General features: G+C 36.5%; 2 protein-coding genes, 1 non-coding gene and 1 pseudogene across 4 annotated transcripts in view; 3 read left to right on the forward strand and 1 right to left on the reverse strand.

Annotated features, from left to right (window-relative positions):
* Positions 1-5584, forward strand: part of LOC132186750 (uncharacterized) — a 20874-nt gene extending 15290 nt beyond the window's left edge. For both annotated transcript variants that reach the window (XM_059600780.1, XM_059600781.1), the window contains 4 exons: positions 3426-3653; positions 3904-4362; positions 4645-4717; positions 5082-5584. In XM_059600780.1, the coding sequence (XP_059456763.1) occupies positions 3426-3653; positions 3904-4362; positions 4645-4717; positions 5082-5326 (1005 nt within the window). In that variant the 3' untranslated portion in view covers positions 5327-5584. The remainder of the gene's footprint in view (positions 1-3425; positions 3654-3903; positions 4363-4644; positions 4718-5081) is intronic.
* Positions 5529-10355, forward strand: LOC132187938 (uncharacterized; annotated as a pseudogene).
* On the reverse strand, positions 8543-8629 carry LOC132188901 (small nucleolar RNA snoR8a). Its single transcript, XR_009440961.1, has one exon. It is a non-coding gene; the product is annotated as a small nucleolar RNA snoR8a (small nucleolar RNA).
* Positions 10356-25891: 15536 nt separating the features above from the next.
* The window catches only part of LOC132186683 (DNA mismatch repair protein MSH4), a 44180-nt gene continuing 42899 nt past the window's right edge, over positions 25892-27172 (forward strand). Inside the window, exon 1 of the mRNA XM_059600689.1 lies at positions 25892-26008. Coding sequence (XP_059456672.1) covers positions 25943-26008 — 66 coding nt within the window. The 5' untranslated portion in view covers positions 25892-25942. The remainder of the gene's footprint in view (positions 26009-27172) is intronic.

Raw genomic sequence — 27172 nt, forward strand, 5'->3', positions numbered from 1 at the left:
ATAATTTTTTTGATAAGTAATAATGATATAAAGCAAAAGCGCAGAGGGGCGCAACCCACATACACGGGAAGTATCAAAAGAGAGCGCCTAAGAGGGAGAGAAATGAAAGAGAGAGTCAGAAAAACTGATCAGTAAAGGAGCAAGCCAAGCGGCCGTCCAAGAGTAAAGAGTAAAAAAGAAAAGATGGGTAAGTTCCTCTACAGTCCTAGTGGAATTCTCAAAACATCTAGCATTTCTTTCATTCCATATGCACCACATAAGACAAAGAGGGATCATCTACCACACCATCGCACTTCGAGAACGCCCTCCCGACCACTAGCAATCGAACAAGTCCCTTACCCTGCAAAGCATGACCCAAAGCAACCCAAACCAACTAAAAATAGTATGCCAAAGAGCACTTGCAATCTCGCAGTGAAGAAGAAGATGATCGACTGACTTTCCGGCCCTCTTGCACATACAACACCATTCCACAACCACAAGGTTCCTCTTACGCAAATTATCGTGAGTCAAAATTTTGCCTAGGCCGCGGTCCATCCGCAAAAAGCCACTCGCAATGGCACCTTAGTACGCCAAATACTCTTCCAAGGAAACACCTCATGATCACTGTTGGACAAGGCCTTGAAGAACGACTTTACCTCGAACTTACCCTTCTTAGACAAGGACCAGCAAATACGATCCACAGTACCTAGGGAGATCTTGCAAGAGTACAACCAATCAAAGAAAGGAAAAACCATATCCATCTCCCAATCCTGGATGGGCCGCACAAAAATGACATTCCACTCGACAACCCCATTCCTCCAAGTAAAGTTATTCTTCACCCAAGCTTCTTTGTATCTAGCAATACTGAACAGGGACGGGAAGGCATGCTTTTGAGAATTTTTCCCACACCAACTATCATGCCAGAAACGAACTTTCGAACCCACCCCCACCTCAAACCGAATACCTTTGGCAAAGAAGTTCCAACCTTGTCGAATATGCTTCCATAAGCCCACACCATGAGAGCCTGAAACCTCCTTCGTGCACCACCCACCATCCTGGTCTTCATACTTAGCTTTGATGATCTTATATCAAAGAGCCTCACTCTCATCCGCATATCTCCAAAGCCATTTCCCTAAGAGAGCTTGGTTAAACTGATGCATCTTCCGAATGCCAAGACCACCAGAGCGCAGGGGACGACAGACTTGATTCCAACTTACAAGATGCAACTTAGGCTCATCTCCCATCCCTCCCAACAATAAATCTCTTTGGACTTTCTCAAGCCTTTTTGCTACACTCATAGGAATCAAAAACAGAGACAAAAAGTAAGTCGGAAGATTAAACAACGTACTCTTAATGAGAGTTAAACGGCCTCCCTTACAGAGATACATTCTCTTCCAACCTGCCATCTGACTCTCCATCTTTTTGATCACATCATTCCACATAAACATATCCTTATACGACGCTCCAAGAGGCAGACCTAAATACTTCATAGGCAAATCGGCAACGCTACACCCAAGGATATTAGCTAAAGCCTCAATGTTCTCCACCTCACCAGTAGCCACAATTTTTGACTTTCCAAGATTAACTCTCAAACCCAACACAACTTCAAAACATAAGAGAATGGGGCGCACATACCGGATTTGCTCGAGAGAATCTTCACAAAAAATCAGAGTATCATCTACAAATAAAGAGTGAGAAACCACCAACTCCGAGAAGACCCTATCTCCTACCGAGAATCCAGTCAAAAGGCCTTGGTCAACCGTCGCATTCACCATCTTACTCAAGGCCTCCATAACAAGCACAAAAACTAACGGAGAAAGAGGATCCCCTTGCCGAATTCCCCTCGAACTGTTAAAGAAGCCTTCTGGAGAACCATTCACAAGAATGGAGAATCTTACCGACGAAATACACCACTCTATCCAAGCCCTCCACCTCCCTCCAAAACTGCATCGATGCAGCAAATACAAAACAAAGTCCCAATTTACGTGGTCATAAGCCTTTTCCAAGTCCAATTTACAAAGAACACCTGACACCCCTGATTTCATACGACTATCCACACATTCATTTGCAATGAGCACAGAATCTAGGACTTGACGACCCCCAATGAAAGCATTTTGAGAGTTGGAAATGATCTTACCCAAGACAGTTCTCATCCTATTGGCAAGTACCTTAGAAACAATTTTGTACACCCCTCCCACCAAGCTAATGGGCCGAAAATCCTTCATCTCCACCGCATCCACCTTTTTCGGAATCAAGGAAATAAAAGTTGCATTCAAGCTCTTCACCAATTGACGTCTACGATGGAACTCAGCAAAAATTGCCATAACATCATGTTTAACTACACCCCAACAAGCTTGAAAGAAAGCCATGGAAAAGCCATCCGGACCCAGTGCCTTATTACCCTTCATACCTTTTACCACCTCCCATACCTCCTTTTCCTCAAAATCTCTTTCTAACCAACTATTATCCTCCTCATCATTGGACAAAAAAGGCTGATTATCCATTCTAGGTCTCCAAGTGCTTTGCTCCGAGTATAAGCTTTGATAATACTGCACAATATGATCTTTTACCTCGACTGGATCGTCGGATAAGACACTATTAATACGAAACACTTCCACACGATTGTACCTACGATGAGAATTAGCCACCTTGTGAAAAAACCAAGTATTTCGGTCCGCCTCCTTGAGACACAAAACTTTCGATTTTTTGCGCCAATAAATTTCTTCGCACAACAAGGTATTCTCCAATTCTTTCGACATATCCGCCTTTCTAAGCTGTTGTTCTTGCTTGGGGTGTGCCCCTATCTCTTTGTACAGCTTTTTCTTATTTATGTACAGTCATCCAAAAAGAGAAAAGAAATTCTAGTTGAGATGAGGCCTTCCTTGTTTTATTTCGCTTACATTTCTTTAAGCAGAAAAAATGTTTTCTTTGGGTGGAGAATGTGGTCATTTATATTAAAAGGAAAGTCTTAATTCATGTGCCTTTTTTTTCCACTGTAAAGTATATAAATAAGTATATTGGGGAAAGATGGAAATCATGAAATAAGATACAAGATACATGTAGAAATGGCACATGAATTAAGACTTATTTATATACTTATTTATATACTTTACAGTGGAAAAAAAAGGCACATGAATTAAGGCACATGAAATAAGATACAAGATACATGTAGAAATGGAAAACACAGTTATATAATGGTAGAGGGTTGTGCCACAGGTTCAAGGTGTATACCATACAGTCACCACTACCATTGCGCCCCCAGCACAATAATGCTACCACCAACACTATACCAGATACCCCACCCGTAGGTTCCACCACTAGCACCTCTAGCTATGAAACCTCTTCTAAGATGTTCTTTGAATGGCTTGAATGGTTTCAATAGTGTCATGCTAAGAATTTATGTTAAGGAAAATAACATTCTTTTTTTTTTATTATTGATTATGCAGGAAGGATGTAAGGGCTTACTTTATATGGTACTTCATGCACGTGTTGTGCTAGACCTTTGTGAACATCTTGAACAAGAAATTAGTTTCGAACAAGTTGAAGGGGACTTTGACTCGTTTCAAGGTAAATGGCTTCTTGAGCAACTAGGAAATCATCACACGCTGTTAAAGTACATTGTGGAGTCAAAAATGCGCAAGGATACCTTTCTTTCTGAAGCGATTATGGAGGAGGTATGTCTTAATATTATCTTTTGTGTTAGAGGAGAATCAGCTCTCTTCTGTCTCAATCCAACTTAAGAAAATAATTTGCTTATGAGGTTCTTGGGTGTTATAAGTTGAAGAATATGAAAGAAAAAGAGAGGGAAAGTGGAAGAGAGAGAGAGAGACTATAAAAAAAAATAGAGGACCTAGAATTAGGAACCCTACTTCTAACATATTATTTATAAAAAGAATTTGATATATAGTCATTGCTACTTTCTAGGTTATATATGAAGATCTCCCATCAAACTTGTGTGCAATTCGAGATTATATTGAAAGAAGGGAAGCAGATCAATCAGAGGAAGCCCGTGACCAAAATAGATACTCGAAGGAACAAATTGCTTCATCTAGCATTAATATAGTTGATGATTGTATACCAGCTGAGCAGGTCTGTGCTTTGAATGGTCAAAGTTCATTTAGACAGAGGCCCAGGGTTCCAGGCCTACAGAGAGATATTGAAGTTCTTAAAGCGGAGCTCCTGAAATTTATTTCAGAACATGGGCAAGAAGGATTTATGCCCATGAGAAAGCAACTTCGTTTGCATGGAAGGGTAGATATCGAGAAGGCAATCACACGCATGGGTGGATTCAGAAGGATTGCCTCGCTGATGAATCTCTCTCTTGCATACAAATACCGCAAACCAAAGGGATACTGGGACAACCTTGAACATTTGCAAGAAGAGGTAATGTAAAACTTAAACTTGATCTAGTCATAGGTGTCTAGTTTCTTGGTATTATTAGTTTGCAACTCTTTTGAAACTCAAAGCATTCATATCATGTAAATAGCTGCATGAGTGAGTTTTTGCATGCCCCATAGTTAATAGATATTAGTTTAACTTGAAGTATCCATTAATTTGGAGGAAAAAAAAAAAAAAACCGTGTCATTTTGTGTTTATAAATGTGTTAAATACCTTGTTCTAATGGAATTCCTACTCTTTTTTTTTTTTTTTTTTTTTTAATTACAGATAGGTCGATTCCAAAAGAGCTGGGGAATGGATCCATCATTTATGCCCAGTAGAAAGTCATTTGAACGTGCAGGTAAGTGAAGATAAGATCAATATATCCCCATTTATCAATTAGTTGACAAATAGTAGACAGCACAATTTACAAAATTTCTTAGGTATAGTAATTTAAATGGGCTATATGGACATCCTTTGAAATGTTGGAGAATGAAAAGAAAATAGGGAATCGATAATCACAACTTGGTGTCTTCCATGAGTGAAGCACAAGCAAGAACTGCCTTAGCTGTATTGCCTACATCACATCATGACCACCTAAACCAAATCCAGGTGTTATGATTAAATTCCAAGCTCAAATATTTATAGATCTTGTTTCATTACGTAAAGTGAATGTTGTGATTTGTTAGTCCATTTTCAATAAAATATGCATGAAACTTTTACAGGGCGCTACGACATTGCACGTGCATTGGAAAAATGGGGGGGCCTTCATGAAGTTTCACGCCTTCTCTCCCTCGAGGTGAGGCACCCCAATAGGCAGGGGAACCCTGCCAAGGATAAGAAAATTGATTATGTAAGATCAACTGATGTAAAGGATGAAAACAAGACACCATCTAAACCTGGTATGGCTCAAGATGCACAAAACTGGCTAACGAACCTAAAACATCTTGACATCAATTGGGTTGAATGAGAATGTAATTATTCTTTTATTTATATTTTCTTAGGGATGTTATGTTCATAATCTTTTTTGGCCTGGCCATGGCCGTGAAATGCCTATTCATTGAGGTGGGGATTTATGCCATAGGCATGAAAATTCTTCGGATAAAGCCAACTCAGACTCCATTTAGCTCGAGATTAGGGGTAGTGTATTATTGTTGGGTGGTGATAGTTCAATGGATATTGATTGGATATTCAAGAGCTCTAAAAGTAAAATCTCTTTGCAGCTTAATCTGCGAATTCACCATGACAGGATTATCCAGGATACCATGTTTTGCATCCAACATAGAATTAATACTCTCCGTAGGCCATGTCATTGATCTATCCCAGGAAAATAGATGGATTCAAAGGTTTTGGGGGGTATTTGAGTTGAATTTGACCTAATATGGGCTAAAACTCATCATGATTTGAAGGTGGAGATTTTAGAAACTCTCCATCAGTCTGTGAATGATGTAATCGTAGTAATGGTCTTTATGGTGCTTGTTTGGTGTGCTACCACGACGGTCGGGATTCTTTAAGAAGATATTGATTATCCTTGGTGAGCTTCAATGACTTTGCGGAAAAAAGAAAAAAAAATGCAAAATTAGTTGATGCAGTTACATTTATTTGCAATAAGCTCTTTGTGGTATAAAAATGTTTTGAAAACCCTACTTAGTATGCATAAATGACATAAGTCTCATACTATTTAATTCAGTCCAAAATCATGACGGATTTTATTAGTATGTCAAGTCAGATCTAAGTATATAGCTACACATGCGGTTCATAATAATAAAAAATAAATAAATAAAATAAAAAATAAAAGAGAGAGAGAGAGAAATAAATATAAAAAGATTTAAATAAGTAAAATTAAAAAAGAAAAATTAAAAAATTGAGAAAAATGCAGTTTGCCTCTCTAAAGTTTCAGGAGCTTTCAATTTTAATACTAAAGTTCAAAAATTGGCAATCTACCCCCTAAAGTTTCAAAAGTTTGCAATTTAAACCTTCTGTTAAATTTTTTCGTCTCAATGGATGAAATTCGCCCCACGTGCTTGTCACATGACTTTTTTACCCATTATCTTCCAATTTTGCCCTCAATTTAATTCGAAACATACTAGGCAATTGCTATCAATCAACCAATCTCATACCTTTTTTTGGTTCCTCAGTGTCAAAACTTCACCGGTCGCCGGAGGAGAAGCCTCCGGGCGGCGTGACTTGGCTTGAGACCTCGCTGCCGTACAAAGTGTCCAGGAATACGTCCAGGTTCAAGTACAGTTGCTGGTACGGCTTGCGCTCTGCGATCCAGATTGCGCGCATCGTGAAGGAGAGCTTTTGAGTTGGGGTCGGAAAATGTGAGGTGGTTCGTGATGGGCGACGACGACACGGTGTTTTTCATCGAGAATTTGGTGAATGTTTTGCAGAAATACGATCATAATCAAATGTATTACATCGGTGGGAATTCTGAGAGCGTGGAGTAGGATGTGACGCACTCATACACGATGGCTTACGGCGGTGGTGGGTTCGCCATTAGCCACCCTTTGGCCGCCGAGCTCGTCAAGGTTCTCGATGGCTGCATTGATCGGTACGCCACTTTCTACGGCTCCGATCAGAAGGTCCAGGGCTGCTTGAGCGAGATTGGCGTACCAATCACCAAAGAGCTTGGTACGCCAGTCTCTATTTCCAAATGTGACTACGTCCAATCTCTGTTTCCAAACGTGACGCAGAAAGACTCGGTCAGGAAGCTAATCACGGCTTACAAAACGAACCCGGCTCGGACCCTGCAGCAAACTTTCTGTTACGACCCGAGACGCAACTGATCCGTCTTGGTGTCTTAGGGTTACACCGTTCAGTTGTTCCCATCGTTGGTGACGACTCAGAAGCTCGAAACGGCGTTTCAGACGTTCCGAACGTGGAAGGGTGGGACCAGCAAGTTGTTCACCTTCAACACACGGCCCGTCAGTGCAGACCTGTGTGAGCGACCGATAGATTGCTGAGGAACCAAGAAAAGGTATGAGATTGGTTGATTGATAGCATTGCCTTGGGTGTTTTGAATTAGATTGAGGGCAAAATTGGAAGATAATCGGTAAAAAAGTCAAGTGAGAAGCATGTGGGGCGACAAAAATTTAACAGAGGGTTTATATTGTCAATTTTTGAAACTTTAAGAGGGTAGATTGCTAATTTTTGAACTTTAAGGTTAACATTAAAAAAACTCCTGAAACTTCTGGAGCTAAACTGCATTTTCTCCTAAAAAATTAAAAAATGGAGCCACCCCCAACTTCGTATTGCAATGAGAGGTGGCTCAGATTAGGACCTGCCACTGCTTGTAAGTTTCTGATCTTTCAACCCTTTCTAGACGACCTTCACATGATATGACATTCACATATCTCTTTCTCTAATACATGATGAAGCTCTGTTGATCTTCACGAGGCATGCAGAGAAGTGGAAGAGTGGCAAAGAAGGGTGCATCAGGTCCTTGGGGCTGTTCGCTATCATTATTTAATCAGGTAGGTACCTCAAACGGCATTATTTGGCCAAAGGGGTGGCCATCCATACCTCCAGTTTTTTTTTTTTTTTTTTTTTTTTTAAAAAAAAGATTTTAGTTTTAATTTTTTAATTTTTATATATTTATAAATTTTGAACGGAATTTGATAGTTGGGACTTTTTTGTTATTTTTGTATTCTAGAGGGAGCTCTCAGAATATTTTTGGGTAAAGTCCATTTAACCCCCTCAAACAACCACCCAAATGACAATTTATCCTAAACTATCAATTACGACAATTTACCCCCCAAACTACTAAAACAATGACAATATACCCCTAATGTTAACAAAATGACGAAATTGCCCCTATGAAATTTTCAATAAGACGAAAATACTCTTAAAATATTGAAAAAAATAAATATATTTAAAATTAATTTTTTTTTTTTAAAAAAAAAAAAAGTTGAAAAAACCAGGAGTGGTTCGAGAACCACCCCATTGGTGGTAGGGGACGGCTCAGCCACCCCCAGGTGCATGGGGTGGCCGAGCCACCCCTAGAGGGTGGATCGGCCACCATTGAAGGCAAGGATTTGAAAGCGTTTTACTTCTCTTCCAAATACATAATTAATTTTCCATTTACACAACAAATTTTCAAACAGAACCATCAAGAAACCATGCAGGATCGAATAATATGTGAGCAAATGAATGTGTAATAAACTAAATGTAATTGAAATTGGGCAGCGCTCATATTCTATGGGTGTAAACGTGTCTGTCATGCCATGGCAATAGCATTCAGAACGAGATTTTTTAAAATCATCGCAACCAACCCCATGTATTTGCATATAACAAAAAAGAAAAATGAAATCTTTCTAAAACTTTGAAATTCATACAAGAATTGAAAAAAGGAGAGAACGAAGAGGAAGAACCAGGTCTCTGATGGGCGGCACAGAGGCTTTGCTTAGGCTATGAACTTGGTAAATGATAGCCCTTGTTTATTTATAAACATCATGGGGGTGGCCCGCCACCCCCAAAAACATCTTAGGGGTGGCCGCCACCCCAGAAACATCTTGAGGTGGCTCCGCCACCCCCAAAAACATCTTGGGGGTGGCCGGCCACCCAATTACTGAGATGGCGGTGGCTCATCAGAAATCGCTCGGGGGTGGCCGATCCACCCCCTAGTGGGTGGTCAGACCACCATCTAGGGGTGGTCCGACATCCCTGTTTTGCTTTTTATTTATTTTTTAGTTTTTTTATTCTTTTTATTTTTTTATAAATTTTAGTATTTTTGTTTTTATTTTAGTAAGGGTAATTTCGTCATTTTATTAAAATTGGGGGTACATTGTCATTATTTTGGTAGTTTGTGGGGTAAATTGTCGCAATTGATAGTTTTGGGAGTAGATTGTCATTGGAGTAGTAGTTTGAGGGGGTTAAGTGGACTTTACCTAATATTTGTATACCATTGAGACCTTATTGCAAATCAGTATAACCATATGAAGTATTAGGAACTGATTTTATATTTTTCGCCTGATTTTGCAACATTTTCATCAATTTCAAAGGTCAAATAGCTTGGGTGGCTTTATTTGGATTGAGGTTTGTTAAGACCAATTGAGGTATAACTTCAACCGTTAGTGACATTGGTTAAGTGGTCTCAAGGCAATTCTCATGTGATTAGGCACACACTAGGGAGCGAATGGAAATCTCACAATGGGAATCACTCACTCCTAATTAGTGTTAATCACTTTGGGTCCTATTGATGCCCTGGTAAGGTTGTGTCAAGTTATGATTCAATGGATCTTGAGGGAATGCTTGTGGTTCTTCCCCATCTATGCCCCTCTTGACCAATTTATAGAGGTAATGAGCAATTTCCAATGAGTATATGCTACTATGGTAACATCCAAGTAGTTCTAGCGTGTTAGAGTTGCCTTTAGGTCTAAGATACGGATTGAACTGATGATTATTGAAAGAAATGTCTTGCAAGTTGCAACAATCTAATTATGCTTGCATATTGTACAAGGAGAAAACAATAGTGGTATGCATCTTAGCCTTGATTCTACATATCCCCTTAGGATGTGTTGGTTTCTATCCTAAGGTTTATCTAAAGTTTCAATACGGACAAAAATTTCTTGGTGCAAATTTTGGGTCGAGTTCTTCATTTTGCTCTTCGGGTCTTCTAAGGTGGGCTTTCACAAATCGATGATGGTAGGGTCCTTATGAGTTGCTGCAAAACAGGAGTGAGTGAGAAGATCTTCGGCCGAAGCCAAAGATCGTCTGATGCTTAAGTTAGCATGGGGTGAAAGGAGAGGATAAGGAATTAACCTGAGTTTTTGGTGTCTTATGGATCTTACCTTCTTGGTCAATCATTTTCCTATTTATATATGCCTTTTCTCATTTGCCTATGCAAAGTTTTTTTTTTTTTTTTTTGTGTGGCTCTTTTGGTTGAGGGTTTTATGCATTATTCTTGTCAGGCGGTTGAATTGTGATGTGACTGATTACTAAAATGCCAGGGACTATGTGTCTCCATAGGGAAGAATCCACACTTGTCACCTGACTTGCGTACATGAAGTGAGCTCAAGAAGCGCATGATTGACACGACACCTACTTTCACACACGGGTTGTCATTGAAGAGTGCAAAATGTATACACATTGTCCATTGTAGGTAATTTGTTGGCTTCTGAGATTGGGGATGTTACTACTCGGAGACCTGCCAAGTATTGTCTTCCCATAATCTATACGGCCTGTAAGATTGAGTACGCTATGGGGTTCCGATTAGTTCTCATGATGTGTAATTATTATTCTTTAATGCAAAAAGACCCTTGTCACGTTTATATGATGGCTTGTGATGTGTACGACATGGCGATCCCTTAATTAGTCATTTCTTCTATTGATAATTCAAAGATACGTCTTTGCCACAAGTCTCATCGTGCGTCAGGCATGGAAAAACGTGTGGAAAAACTTCATAGGCTCGTCTGGGACTTCAACTGGCCAACTCGAGCCCCAATCCTTCAGGACAAACCGCCAACAGAGAAGGATTCCTTCGATCATGGTTGGGCTTCCATAAGAGGGTTGCTCCTTAATATTGCGATCAGATTGGGCCTTCGCTATCAGGCCAATCCCTAAAACTTTCAAACTAGGTTGGAGGGGATTGCCTCCAACCCATTCTAATTGTGACAACCCCTTGATAAAATATATGATGTTTTTTTGAAAACATATCACATGTAATGCGAATTGTCGCAGTGGCATAGCAATACTGCAGTATGCCATGAACTTGTGTATTAACCTGATTGATAATATAATAAGTCTCATAAAGCTATATGCATAATCCATGATTCACCAGAGTTTATATCTATGCAGCGGAAATTAAATGACATTAGACATGACATAACACATTTAGAGTTGTTTAATACATCTATGTAAATAAAGTTTTACATGCAAAAGAATGACTACATAAAAGTGTCACAAGCGACGTAAGCCATATACAAAATAGGGAAAAATGCATTTTACCCCCTAGAAATTTGAGGTCTTTTCGAATTTGAACTACAATGTTTAAAAATTTGCAATGTACTTTCCGAAGATTTTAAAAATTTGCAATTAAAACCCTTCGTCACTCATTGCCATCTAAGTAGACGAAAAGTCCATCACGTGCGTCTCACGTGATATTTTTAGGCTGAGTCTCTCCATATTGCACCCAACCCACTGCATGAAATGACCACAGTGCCCCTCATAATGTACGCCTGTTTTTAACAAAGTTGTGAAGCTCCGTTTGTTTGCAAACCTACCCACACGACAGCATTCCAACACCCACTCGATAGCGACTCAGCACATAACCCAAGTTGAGGACAAAGCATCATTTTCTTCTTCGTGGTTCTCGTCTTTCTTTGACCAAGAGCACAGACTTTCTTAGGAGGTATGCCCAAGACATTAGAATTACCTCATTTTCCTGTAATTTTCAAGTTAGAGTTAAAGTTAGGGTTTTGAGTAAAATTAAGGGTTTTGGGGGAATATTGTGAGTTCTTGTAATTATTTTGTTGTGTAGTTCTTAAATTACTTGTATAATTTAGTACTTCTCATTAATTTGTGAAATTTCGATTTGTAAAATTACTTGTATATTTTAGGGTTTTCTCTGACATTGATAGATCATGGTAGTTTGGTTGCTTTCAAATGTGATCAAACAATAAAATAAATAGTACTTAGTAAAATTTGTAAAATTTGTCTTTGCAACAAGCTTTTAGTAAAATTTGTGAATCATTATTATTAGTATTGATCATAATCTAACAATGCAACAGATTATAATTGACATGATGCTTCTAGAGATTAGCAAAACTGTAGAGAAGAAACTCTATGAAAATTACCCTACCATTTTTTAACAGAAACCCTTCTTTTTTAGATAATTATGTAACTATTCAAAATATGGTCTTAAAATTGAAGCACATATGTGTACTCCATTTTTAGCTGTAACACAGGTTCATAAAACAAACATCATATAATATCAGCATGTGATCATGTTGTACACTTCCATAATATCTTACATATCTAAGAACAGTGAAGCATACTATACCAATGACTTGCTCTTAATTAATGTACAAGTAGACTAATTATGTATTAGTATATCATATAGGCCATTACCCAAAATAATATTATTATTTTTGGTAGCACTGAACATAATACCTCTATACCTCTATGTGTAGCAATATGATTTTTGGTATGGTTGATAATTGACATTCTACCTCTATATGAACATAATACCAGAACACGATGGATACCTCAAATGAAGGTACAAGCTTTTTTGGTTCAGCTTATAGCAGTGTTTCATCTTCGGTGCAGCGCCTTTGCTTCTGCGAGCAGCCCACTGTTGTCAAAACTGCCAATACTGAGAAAAATTTTGGAAGGAGGTTTGTGAGTTGGGAAAATTGGAAGGCAAGTACTTGATATTTTATGTAATCAGGATATGAACCTTCATTGTGTACTGTTTTTTTTTTTTAGTTTATTTAGATTGGTGATTATTAGTTGTGATGTGTTTTGCAGATTAGGAGTTTGCCCTTGAATGGTCCTTTTAGGAAGCATACGTCTACCCCTATGACATGCCTACAATCCTCTAAAAAGCCTGTCTTCATGGCTGCTAGAGAAACATATATTCTTTGAAATTTTGGAGCTGAATTTGGATTTGGTCTGTCCACTTTAATCATAACACAGCTTCTATTGTTAGTCTGCCTCAAGGTTTCACAATAGTCTCACAGCCTCCCATATTGATCCTCAAGCTTCCCATATATCTTTTTTTTTTGCCTTCCTCCTAGCTCTATACATCTTGCTTTGATTTACATCCACACTCCATTTATCCTTAACTTTATGTTGGATTACATCCAAAGGCATGTTGGCTGAACCCTAAACTTCTTAATTAGCTTGTTGGCTATCCAAGTTGAGTTGACTTTGGTGTTTTTGTAGTTCTGACCACAAATGCGTTTAGAGTTTAAGGATCTTACTTGAAATGATTCTTCATCAGACATCTTTCTTGTATACACCCGGTACTTACATTTGGCATCTCTACATACCACTACGCACTTCCTTGTTTCATTTAAAAAAAAAAAAAAAAAAAAAACTGATGTCCTTCCCCTCTTAAGGTTATACACCCTCATAGCTTCCCTAAACATTTGAATGTTTGGGAATTTCATCTCAAGATGAATGACTGGATTATCTAGATTCACAACATGGAAATCTAATGTGGGTGCAAATATGGTTTCATCATCTTCATCACTAATGACTGGCGACTCAAGTATATCACTCCTACCCATTTCCAAGGTGGTGTCTTCATCATCATCATCATCATCGTCAAATTTTTTTTAAAACTTACGACTATTATTATCCCCTTTCATCTTCGTTTATAGCAGCCTCTCCCTCATCATCATCATTATCATGATCACTTCCATCATGATCACTATCTTCATCACATTCTTTATCACTTTCTTCTACACCTTTCTCATCCCTATCATGTTCCTCACCCTGACACACAGCTATATTGGACTTGTTAGGTTTTGTTTTGGATGGTCCAACCCCACCATCAACATCATCAACATCTATATTAAATAGATCTTCGTCATCACTAATCTTATCACGCCACCAAGGGTCATTAAGATCAACCCTTCCTTCATCCTCATCTTCATCCTCTTATCATGGTCAGATGTAATCAAATGCAACCCATTAACTAGACTTTTATCAAGTCCTTGAAAAAATATTAAGTCCCCTGACTTGTCCACATAATGTCCACATATAGCTTCCAATACAAAGTATGACAATTCATCAGGGTCAACACTTTTTGTATGGACTGCCACATCACCCCCCATGTATTCACATCCAACTTTCCTGTTGAATCTACCCCCATAATGGACCTCAAACACTAATTTTGAATTGGTCATCCTACAAAGTGAAATAATATTTGTAATAAACAAAATAAAAGATATACAATTATAAGGGGTTAAATAAGGGACCACTACTTTTGGACAATAATAAAAGATATACAATACATTGGGGAAAAAAAAAAAAATTAATAGGGGACCACTAATAATACAAGAATCGCAAAATGTAAATAACCCAACTAAATAGGGGACCACTAATCATGGAAGAATCACAAAATGTAAATAAATAATACTAATGTCTGGTATTAAAAGGCATAAGCATTAATGTTTCCATATATTATTTACTTATATTTTTTATCATTTATTTATTCATTCATTCACTCATTCATTTCTGATTTGACATTTGAAATTGCTTCAAGAATTAGCCGTTTCACTCAAATGGAATTAGAATATCCCAATTTGCTCAAACACCAAGACCTGAAACTCGTTCCTTCATTGACAAACCACTCCCAAGAGAGGAGCAAACAAACAAATAGAATACAGAGGATTATAAAAGGCCTGTTTCTTTTAGGCTTTCGAGAAACTTTTGCCACCTCCCCACCACTTACATGGAGAATCTTTTAAATAAAAACAAGTCAAAACTTCCAACTACAAAAAGGTTACTTCACTTGTCACTAGCCCCACCTAACAATAAGAAAAGGATTACAAAAGAGAGAAAGGCATTACACTAGATCGAATGATACATTAAGAAGATAAAGAAAAGGAAAGTTGATTCATGTTTCCTTATCTTACTGCATGTGATTCCAGAGAAGGAAATAACTTATTAGCTCCTGGCCTCAAAATAATCCATTAATTTTACTTGTTTAAGTAAAGAAAACATTATCTTTACTAAAATTGTGATTTTAGTGGTCCCCTAAAATTGTCGTTTGAAAGAGTGTGCTTAAAGGACTCTTCCATGATTACTGATCCCCTAATCATTTGTTTACATGATGTATAAACAGAACCCAACTAACCATTCACATTTGTAAGCAACAAAACTACCATCATCTAAACTATACAAGTAATTTAAGAACTACACAACAAAATAAATTACAAGAACCCACAATATTCCCCCAAAACCCCCAATTTTACTCAAAATCCTAACTTTAACTCTTGCTCAAAAATTACACGAAAATGAGGTGATTTTAATGTGTTGGGCAAACCTTCTAAGAAAGCCAACTTCACGACAATTTATGTGCTCTTGGTCAAAGAAAGACGAGAACAACGAAGAAGAAAACGATGCTTTGTCCTCAACTTGGGTTTGCTGTTGTCGTCGTTGTTGATTGGGTGTTGAAGTGTTGTAACGTGGGTGGGTTTGCAAACAAATGGAGCTTCACAACTTTGTTAAAAATAGGTGTGGGTTTAATGAGGGGCACTGTGGTCATTTCACATAGCGGGTTGGGTGCAATATGGGAAGACTTACCCTAAAAGTATCACATGAGACGCACGTGATGGACTTTTCGTCTACTTAGACGACAATGAGTGACAGAGGGTTTTAATTGCAAATTTTTGAAACATTAGAAGGGTATATTGCAAATTTTTAAACATTGGGGTTCAAATTGAAAAAGCCCTCAAACTTTAAGGGGAAAAGTGCATTTTTCCATACAAAATAATAAAGTCTAAACATATACATCAAAGGCTCTGTTTAGCAAAAGCAATGGCCCAGACACTGTTCAATGTCTGACCCATTGACCATTTTTCCCCTCAAAATTTGTCATCTTTTTTACCATATTGCCCCTCTTATTGAATTTTTTCCACAGAAATTAAAATCCCACGTATCAGCTCAGCATCTCCCCAACCCCCCCCCAACACTATCACACGCGTCCCCCCCTGCGCACACCCAGTTTCTCCCCCCCCCACATTAGCCCCCACACATATCAGCCTAGGCGTCTCCTCCCCTACTGCTCGCCAACTTTTCCTCTTGCCCTGCCAAAGCGGGCATCCGCCCCTTGCGGCTGCATTCTCTCTTGCTTTCGACCAATCTACCAGTACAGTTCAGCTTCCGCGAATTCCGAATCTTCTCAACAAAGAATCTCTGAAGACATTTCACTTCCACAGAGCCACCCTATGCATAGCCATAGGGCTCTGTAAACAGCTTTACAGCTATTTCATTTGGCGTCATGTGCACAATGCCTGGACCTGGTCAGCTGACTTCATGTATATTAGAGGCTTCACCTCACAAAAATCCCGAGCACCCATCCACATTGCGTTCTGCCGGTGTAGCTAGACGCTAGTCTCGGTGGACAAGACCTCCAGCCATGGCTCCACGCACACGATCACGATCGAAGGTACTGCATATAGATTTTTGGCTATCTTGTGTAAAATTTTATTTTGTTAGTTTGTTTTTCTCCCATATATAGCATGTAGTCTTCTTATGTATTATTCGCCGGTTGGGTTTTGGTAGCTATTATGTTCAGTGTTCTTTCAAGCTTGAGAAATTGTCGGCTGAAGATATTTTCAAGGGTGAGCAATAATCTAAGAAACCCATAAACCAGCAATCAAAATTATCGGGACAATGGGGACTTTTTGTTTTGGGGTGGTTTTGATCGTAAGAAGAAAAACGCGAAGTAGAAAATTAGTACATTTATTTTTTTCCCAGTTGTGTTTGTCTGAATTGTTGTTTCTTGTGGATTGGAAAAGTTTGGACCTTGGGTGGTTTATGTTATCTTTTTATTTTTTATTTTTTTGTTTTCTTTGGGTTTTCTCGGGAACAAAGTACAGTTTTGACTTGGAAGCCAAAAAAATAGCCGAGAAATTGTACTTTGTTTTTTCAATTATTTTCTTCACTTTCTTACTTGAGGCAGCAGGACTGCATTATCTACCCATTTGTTCTGTTATACAATCATACTCTTAAAATTCATCAAGTTTTGTCCCATTGTTTTGAGCATAAATTAGATTATTTTCTTATATTCAGATTCTTTATTTGTGTAAATCTAGATAGCTATATGAAGTTTTTGCATCAATGAGAGATGGAAGAAGACGCTACTTACATTGACAACATTGCTTAACAAATTTTTTGGACTTGGCACTCCATTAAAACATATTTAAATTGGAGGTGAGCTGCTCATCCATAATATAGACAAACGATGCAAAACAATACATGTTGAATTTGATTTTCTAAGTACAACAGATCATTTTAGTAATAAATCATTAAAGAACCAAGTTAACTCATGCAAATACATCTCTTTTTTTTAATATAAGTCATGGAAATACATCTGACATGTCAAAATTAGAAAAAAGTCAAAGTTTAATGAATCATCTCAACTATGAAGGAAAACAATTCAAGAGTCTCTAGTAAGTGTACATATAGGATCTTGACCAGACATATTGATACTGAGAAATAAATCATTTTCCACATCCATTTAAATGAAAAAGGTCAAACTAAATGTTGAAAGCCAGGTTGGTTTACAAACTATTGCAATGTTAAAGGCTCATAATTCCTTAAGGACCAAATATAAACCAACCCAAAGTTGAAGGGTTAAAAAATTGCCTCCCCCAACCCTACCCAACCAAAAAAAAATTATAATTTCAGGGGAATATGTCAATACCAACGATTACTCACAAGGTTAGCCTTAAAAGTATGATTAATGGTTTTAGAGAAAGCAATATAGGAGAAAATGTCCAAGTAATTAATCCTTCAAATTTGAGAAGCAGTTTTTCATCATAAGTCCCACATGTTAGAACCAAAAAGCTCTAGTGCATGTGATTTTTAACATAAATATTTAACACAAAGACAAAGTAAGAATCTAACAACAGTTGAATTGATGAAGAACTGTAAACAACACTGTATTCTTAACAAAATCAGATTTAAGACTTCCATGGAATATATAAAGTTTAATCTGAGGCAGAAAATTGGAGGAAATAGTTGGATAACATCAGAAAGTAATGAACAACCAACACACAGAAGACTTTAATTTAGATTTAAAGCACTACTGCTCCACTTTTTTTTTAGGGTGGGGGGGTCAATGACAAAGTAGATCATCTTGTGAATATAGAGTTCTGTACTCAGTGATAGTGCTCATGCATGGAGTATAGAGATGCAATATTAAGATTTTGTGCTCATCTTATTTCAATTGAAAGAGCAAAGTACAGTTTCTCGGCTATTTTTTTTGGCTTCCAAGTCACTTTCTTTGAGTGCCAAGCTAAAGACATTTGTATTGTTGTCCTTTTATTATTTGTTGCATTTAGCGTTTTGATGTCTTCTTTTTTTTGGCTAGGGTTTAGGGTAATGTTGCTCTTCCTTCCATGCATCTTACGTTTTGAAGTGTTTGGCTGCCGAGAAAGAAGAGGGAAAGGAAAGTGGTGACTTTTCTTTCTTTTCTCCCTCTCTTTTTTATATGTGGGTTTTAGGTTTTTCTTTTGACTTCAAAATTAGAAAAAGTTATTTTCCTCTATTTTCTCAGAAGCCAAACCAATTCTTTACATTGACTCAGTTTATTCTATTCTTGTTTACTTATAATTATTTTTTCTGTTAAGTTTTGCTGAAATGTTTTCCGGCATTTTTCTTGTCATATACACTGAAACTTGGGCTTTACTTGTAAAAGTGCATTTGGAACAGTCTTTCTTTTTTCATTTTTTCATTTTTTTTTTGGGAGGCTATATAATAATCTTGGGTTTTGCATGTATGCATGTATGTTGGTTTTGCTATATAAGTAAATTTTATCGCTTTCTCTTCTTGGGCTTATTTTGTACTTCTAATCAAAATATGTTGCTTCTCGAGATGTTGGAAATTTATATGCTTAGTTGCAAATGGATAAAAAGAAAAATAAAAAAATGACGCTTTGTTTGCTTGCCATAAAAAAAATTGGCCATAATTATGCTAAATATGTGTATCTGTGTGTTGTTTTTGGTATTAGGGTATTTCATCAATTATGCTAAATATGCCTCCACTTTCTGATTAGTTGGCATTAATGTTGGTCTCATTTAATTTTCAGTTCGGCAAGTATTACTTGCAACAACAACAATCCAACAACTTCATGGTAGGTTACTTATTTTATATCAAAGCTTGCTTCAATTCTAAATTGTTTGTGCCTAACTTATTTTTCTGCTTATTGTAAATATGTCGTATCACAATTCACATAATCGTATATATTAGTTTGAGTGTCTACATAAAAGTTTAGTTTTGTGTTGACTGTGGTTGGTAGATAAGTGTCATACATGATTTGTGCACATTGTTATGCTGTTTTCTATACATATTCGTAGATGTCGTTCTTTAGCACTCCTCGTAAGTCTCCTCGAAAGGTTGGGATGCAAACCCCATCCCCACCAGAATTTCTCATCCTGTAGGCAAATGTGAAATGAGAACAAGAGCACGAGGATATCCTGGTGCATATTCTTTGCAACTGCCAAGATGAAGGAGTTCGCCCGCCCTTTGTGAAGCATGTGGCGGGCATCATGAACAAGTTAAACAAACCAAACCAACCATAGATGGAAAAGTAGATTTTAGCATTACTTTTCAATCAATCCATTCAACCATCCAAATACTAAAGAGTCATTCGAACCTTAAACAAATGATTAACAAATCCATATTCAACCATCACTTAGTATAAGCAAAATTAACAAAAACAACCCCAAAAAAATCTTCACGGAAAATGAACAGCAAGACAAACAAATCAGAGGGGCAGTAAAAATCAACCAATAACCCAATCAAGATTACACAAAATCCCCACAAACAAAAAAGAAAATCCACCAATCCAACACACTATCTTGAAACACTACCTGAAACAGATATGAGAATTCAAAACCAAAAGCCCAAACGAAAAATTGGAAAACAAGAAAATTGCAATACGACGATAATCATTTAAGAAAGAGAGATTATTGGACCTTTAACATTGCATTAGATTTGGTATAAAGGAGAGAAGGCTTTCACCCTTAGCTTCAAAGTTCTGTAAATGAAGTGTAGCTCACAATGGATAGCTGGCTTTCCGTCTCTCTTCCCCTTTCCAAAAACCCAAACCCAAATCTTCTTCTTCTTTTTCCTCCCTGTGCGTTGGCTGTGAAGACGTGATCGGGGGATGCGAGTTTGGGAGTGGGGGGTGAAATGGGCTCTCCAGTTTTCGCAAGGGTCAGTGCTGAGTCATGAAGGAGAAGACAGGGAGCTGGAGGAAATGGCCCAGCGCTGGAAAACAAATGAAGGGTAATAGGGTAATTGTACATTAGGGAAAAGAGCCACAATTTTTTTAAACAGTGTCTAGGCTAGGCCATTGCTTTTGCCAAACACCACCCAAATGTCTACACAGAAGAGGGGCAACAACGTGGCCCGACAAAAGACATCTGGCACGCCATGGCCTCAATTATAGTAGTAGCCCAAATACATGGTTACTAGGTCCTCAACAAGGGTCTCTGTACCTGCATCAATAACATTGTATACACCATGGGAATCACTACGACCAATGGCATAGGGGGAGATATGAGCCTGCCTTTTCAGTAATAGAGACCTTAGAAGTATAAAACTTATTGGATTTCTTCTCAAATGGGCCAACGCATCATCACTACATACATTTACAATAACAACTACATTAATAGCTATAATCGATAGGGTAAACATGTAACGCCCCCAGAAATGGCCTTGGCCAATTTGGAAGGATTACTAACAATTGCCCCAATTCAGCTAACTGATAGCTAACTAGGGAATCACCCCTCTTTAGCATAATCAGAGTAAATGCATATGAATGTGAAATTAATAAATTTGAGGTATCTAAAAATCATAACATAAGCATGCATTATCATCGAACATAGACAGGGAGCTACTAATCAAGATGCAAATATTCTAGTCAAACCTGAATTATGCAAACTAGACATTGGGTTATCTTAAATAACCTGACGTGCAAACATATGCGTGTGTTATCATTGATTGAAGACTTGGAGCTACTATTTAAAAAAGGGTAATCATACTAATCAAACTTGATATGGCGAACACACCACTAGCCTTTTCTAATAAGAGCACTCACAATGGAGTAGCTAAATAACACTTTTATATAAAATTGCTAATCAGATTTGTAAAAAACCCCCTCACATTGGATTAGCAAAAAAAAAAAACAAAAATGCAAAATGGATATTTTGAGCATTTGTGAACAGTGTCAGAATGCATCAAGCTCCTATCCTCAACTCATCACATAAGAATTCTCATCTTAGGCTCTTAATGAGTATATGTAAACATAACAAACCATAATAGCATGCAATCAAACATGGAGTGGTTTTAAACATTTAAAAACCATTTCCTTTTCTTAAAGAAAATGATAACACAATTTATCAAGGCATTTTAAAGCTTGTAAAGAGCATAAAAATCATAAGCATACCATACAAACTAAGTAGATCCAGAAGAGTTTACCTTGAAGAAGGCAATCCACTTTTAAGCCTTCTTCTTCTCTCTCAAAAATCTCATCTCACTCTAGGGTTGGAGTTTCTGAGGTATGGATGGATTCTAAGGCGAGAACGAGGGGATTTATAGTGGGAGAAGGTGTGCATGGGTTTAAAAAGGTAGAGAATGAGTTAAAATTACTTTTCAGACTCTTACCGAAAGTTTGGTGTACTATTGCACAATGGTTCTAGGGTTGCAAATCGAACATTTTATTAATATCCATTGGTTCAGAACTTAGGCAACGAATGTTTGGTGTGGTCCGTGTGTGAATGTTCGCACTAGGGTTAGGTTTGAACATTCAGTGGTCCCCTAGTGAATGTTCGACCAGAAGCTAATTTTGGTCTTTTGGCTATTTTTCAACTAAAAGGGTTTTTCTCCCAAAAAGGTTGCACTCTAAGGATTAAAGCTCTTTAAAATTAAAGGGGGGCGTTTAGAGATTAAAACAAGCAATTTTTTTAATAAATCATCTTCTTAGGGTTTTTGGTATTTGGGGCATCACACTTTTTTTTTTGGGTTTTTTCCATTATAACTTTGAGTTATATTTCTAAAACTTACATCACTTTTAAGGCAAGTTTTGGAGTTTGTCATTTTGATGAAACAATCTTCCAACCATTAGGGGGAGAAAATTTGTTGCCCGACTTGACACGTTGTGAGTATTTCTTGCAAATTTTTGTTTTACATAATCTTTTGCTGATGCTCTTTTTTGAGCTTTTTTCCCCTATAACTTTGAGTTATATTCCCAACACCTACATCACTTGTAAGGCACGTTTTGAAGATTGTCATATTTTATGAAACAATCTTCCAACCATTAGGGGGAGAAAAGTTGCTGCCAGCAGCATGACAAAAAATCACCTGAAATACTTCGACATTATCTCATCTTGATCCTAGTACAAATCAATGTGAACCGAAAGTATAAAGGATCATTCATTTGCATAGTATTGTAAACCAATTACCGAATGCATTACTGACAACATGAAAATAGCAATGTCTCACACTCCAACAATGATCAAGTTCGTATAGGACAATTAATATAACAGTAAATAAGCCTAAAGCATGCATGAGTGTTGAAAACCCTTTGGTGCAAGGATAAGATTCCTTCGAAGAGGAAAAAAAAAAAAACACAAGGAAAATAAATCAGTGCTCCTAAAGATGCCATACATACAAAATAAGCAACATAAATAAATGCTCCATCCAAACAACTTTTGTACAAAATAATTTTTGAAAATAATCTCCTGAAGAGGAATCTCTTAAAGAGTTATCCCCTGAAGTGAATAGGTACTTGAAAATAACAATATTTTGATGTGTTATGTAAATGCATATTTTCTTTTAAAGTTTCCATTGACATTACTGGAAGTAATGATGAAATTGAACCATAAAATATTGAAGAATGTCGACATAGAAATGATTGGCCAATGTGAAAATAAGCAATTTAGGTAGAGTTAAATTCGCTTGCAAAATGTGAAGTATTTGGACCTTGAGAGTTGTGGGTTTTGATCCCAAGGAACACATGACAAAATTATGCATCAAATTAAACAAAAAAGAAAATTCTACAGCAGTAATATTAAGCAAACCACAAAGAAAACTCATCACACAATCAATACAACCAATTTATTGACGAAATAGAAACCTTTTTAATAACACATCTAGAGTTTTAGGCTTCTATAATGATTAAAAGTAAGATTGTTGTAGAGTCTTTTGTGTAGATCTTAATTTTCACTGCTATTATAGAGGGCCGAACGTTTGACTGTAACATAATTGCTTAATTAAGGTTCTTAATTGCATGATTAAATTCCACGTATAGGATTAACACTTCCTGTTTAGCGCGAGTCTAATATTGTGTTATGATTTACAGTAATGAGGAGGATTAGATGTCCGAGCATGTCAAAGAGCGATCGAGGTAAGTAGATGCTTACGAAATGGATAAACTCTTTTAATTAAGCAAATGTGATATTTTTCCATTAGAAACGATCAACTTTTTCCTATAGGATAATTATTTCATTGATTTATGTTATGAGCCTAAAATTTACAATATATGGTGGATCGCCTTGGTACAACAACGGGGTACCAATGTTAGTATTTATTTAAGTTTGTCTGGCATGAAAGCTAACTATTAGAGATTTTTCGTGCAATTTCTACCTAATCAACAAATTATTTTTTCGTTGTTGGAATTAGTAAGCTTAAAGAGGCTCTCGAGGATTAGCTTAGGTTTTTGCAAGAAGAAAGAGACAATTTGCTTCAATTGAGAGATTATGTATTTCATAAAAAAAAGTATAGATTTTTTGATTTGAGTTTAATGAAATTTATATATCAAATTTATATTTCATAAAAAAATATATATCGAAGCCTTCTAATTATTTAGAAGAAAAAAAAAATTAAAAAGGTTGGAGTGGGGAGACCAATTGTGGTTATTTTACCTGGGCGTGACCATTGTAGCACCAACTCGTGGGAGACTGATCAAGAGAGACCTAGATAGCAAAAACCACAGGCGCACCCTCAAGACCAACCAAGTCATAGCTTAACCACCCGCCCACCAAGATTAAGAACCAATGTAGTTTATACTAATTAGGTCCTATAAAAAGAGGCTGAAGGAAAAATCCTAAAAAAAAAATAAATGCCCCAAAGGCCCATTTCTTAAAAATAGTTATCAAATTCAGTTATGAGTTTCAGTAACTATTAATTGAGAGTTATTTTGAAATGGACAAAGTTTTCCTCCAAACTAGGTTAGAGAAATTTCTTTCAACCTAATCTATAAAAGTGACATGTGTCCATTTTTTTAATAACATGTGAGATGCATATGCGTTTTTAATAAAATTTATTACAATTTTGTCCTTACTATTAAAAAAACATGTACATCTCACATGTTGGACAAAAATTTCCTCTAAACCGGTTTGGAGAAAATATCATTCAACCCATATAAAATGGTGCCAAGTGTCTAAGCATTTAATGTACACATTAAATATTAAAGGTTATTAACAGTTTACTAAGGTTAACTTTTTATTTTTTATTTTTTATTTATTTTTCTTTTGGTTAAACTTTAGACTAACGGTTTGCTTTTTCACCAAGGTTAGAACTAATGTTAAAAAGTGAAGACCTAACGTCGGATTAGATAAAAAACCAAAAAAAAGAAAAAGAAAAAAAAGGGGGTTAGCACTAACGTTTAAAAGAAGAAGAGCTAAAGTTGGCTTAGAAGAAAAAAAAAATAATAATAATAAAATCACATCTAAACAAGGTTAGAAAATTTTAGTAACTCTAAACAAGGTGAAGTTGATGAGTCATATCAAAAGCATACGTTTTTCTCAATTCTCTATTTCTCAAGTCCTTTGCATATGTGACTGAAAGACTGTTGCTTTAGGAGAAGAATACATATGTGATCAGGATTTTTTGGTATATACGTGAAAACTGCTATCATATTAAGGTACTCTTCTTGATGTTTTAACAATTAAGTCTTCGTGTTTTGGATAATAATTTGATTAATTTTAATCTCTATTAAGTTATCCCATTAATGGAGAGTTATTTTAAATTTTGATTTTTTTAAATTTTTTTTCCCTTCGTTTTTTCTTGTCTTTTCATCACTTTTATTTAGCTACTTACCAAGCCCGTGGCTTTGCGAACCATGCATGGAAGTGGAGCCATTCACTCCATTCAGGGTAAGCAAATCCATTTTTCTTTGTGTATACGAATGTTGATTTTTAAAACTCCGTCCACAAAAAAAAAAAAAAAAGGCCCCTATTTTTTTTTTTTTATTTCTTTCTCTTTTTTTCTTAAAATTGATATGTTTTTGTGCTAATACATATTGGAGACCAAGTGTAAAGTATGTGTAGTAAAGAGATCTGTTGTGGAGCCCTGATTCCTTTGTTAATAGGATAAATGAATAGTTAAAAAAAAAATAATAATAAAACAACGTTAGATAACTCATTGTGGATAAATGAATAGTTTAGATAAAAAATTCAAAATGTTAGATAACTCTTTTTTTTTTTTTTGGGTTTTTTATCTAATCCGATGTTAGGTCTTCGCTTTTTAACGCTAGTTCTAACCTTGGTGAAAAAATAAAACATTAGTCTAATGTTTAACCAAAAGAAAAAAAGAAAGAATAACCTTAGTTAGTAAATTGATATTAATAACCTTTAATATTTAATGTACAATTAAATGTTTAGATACTTGACATCATTTTATACGGGTGGAGGATATATATATAAAATTTTTTTTGGAGGAAATTTCTCTACTTATTAAAATTACCGGTACCAACGAGGATTAATTAGGCCGTTTAGTCTCGTTAATACAATCTCCCCGCTATTTTGCCCCCGAATCCCGGTGCGCATGTTAAGCCAAGTACGCACCAGGCTCAACGAAGCGCTTGTAAAAACTAAAAAGCCATTGAAGCTAGGGTATAGCAATGGAGGACGACGGAGGAGAGAGATCGAGCTTCGTGATAGGTCTGATAGAGAACAGAGCCAAAGAGGTGTACTATCATCTTCTGACTCTAGGATAATCTGTGTTTGTTTTTCCCGAGAAAATGCAGGGAATGATAAGAAAGTAAAATTATGGAGTAGTATTTTTACTTTTAGATGTTCAGATATTTGGAATCGAAAGACCAAAACCTTCTCCAAAATCAGCGTAATACCACTATTTTGTCTGAACTGATAAAAATAACTTCTACGTGAAGTTAAATGAATCAGAAATAATATATGAATTTATGCTTTACTCCCTTTTCCTCATCTTTCTCCTTGACCAAACAGACACTTAATAGTGCTTATTCTACCATTTAAATGATATGAGACTTGCTCATTTCTGAAACTATGGCTGCTTTGATGTTCATCTTTTTTCAACGATTTACCTTTGAAGTTTCTGCAGCTTCACGTATAGGATTTGTGCTTATACCTTTAATTATGGGTTGAAAGGTTAGGATTCATATCCCCAATATGATGATCATTTTTCCTTTACCTTAAATTACTCATTAGTGGTAAAACGTAGTCGAATTACTCCATATATAATTTGCATTTTTGGTGTTATATCAATGAATCATAGGGCCAATTGCAGCTGATTTTTTTCTTTGATTCTGAATTCAAATGTAATTTTGTTTTAATATTCTTTTGATTGAAGTGTTTAGATCTTTGTGGATTCTCTAGGGTCAGATATGTGCTATTACATGCAATTCTGCTTGAAGGTCATAATGGAATCTAAAGATTTTGCTCTTTCTTTCGTTCTTTCATTCCTTTTCTTATAAATTGTAATAATTATATTTGATAGCTGATTCATGCCTTGATCTGTTTTTGATTTTCACGTTCAACAATTTTGAGAAAAGCAAATATCCGATGCATCGATTGGATTAGCAATTTACCACTGTATCACATCCCAGTGAAGGTGGTGGATTGCGTCTTTGATTGTAGAGAATGCAACGTTGTGAACCATGTCACATGGAACCTAGATTTCTAATATCCAAAGATTGCCAAATGAGAATGGAAACGGAATCATGATTTTGTGAACACTATAGTTTTGAAGATCATTACCAAATATTTCTGTTGGTTTGAGTTGGATGTTAATCCTTAGGAGTTGAGTGATTCAAGATACATATTACTTGAAGTGTTGAGATGCATTTCCAAATGTTACTGAAGGTTGGTTTTGA

This window comes from Corylus avellana, chromosome ca7 (assembly GCF_901000735.1).
Source record: "Corylus avellana chromosome ca7, CavTom2PMs-1.0".
Taxonomy (NCBI): domain Eukaryota; kingdom Viridiplantae; phylum Streptophyta; class Magnoliopsida; order Fagales; family Betulaceae; genus Corylus; species Corylus avellana.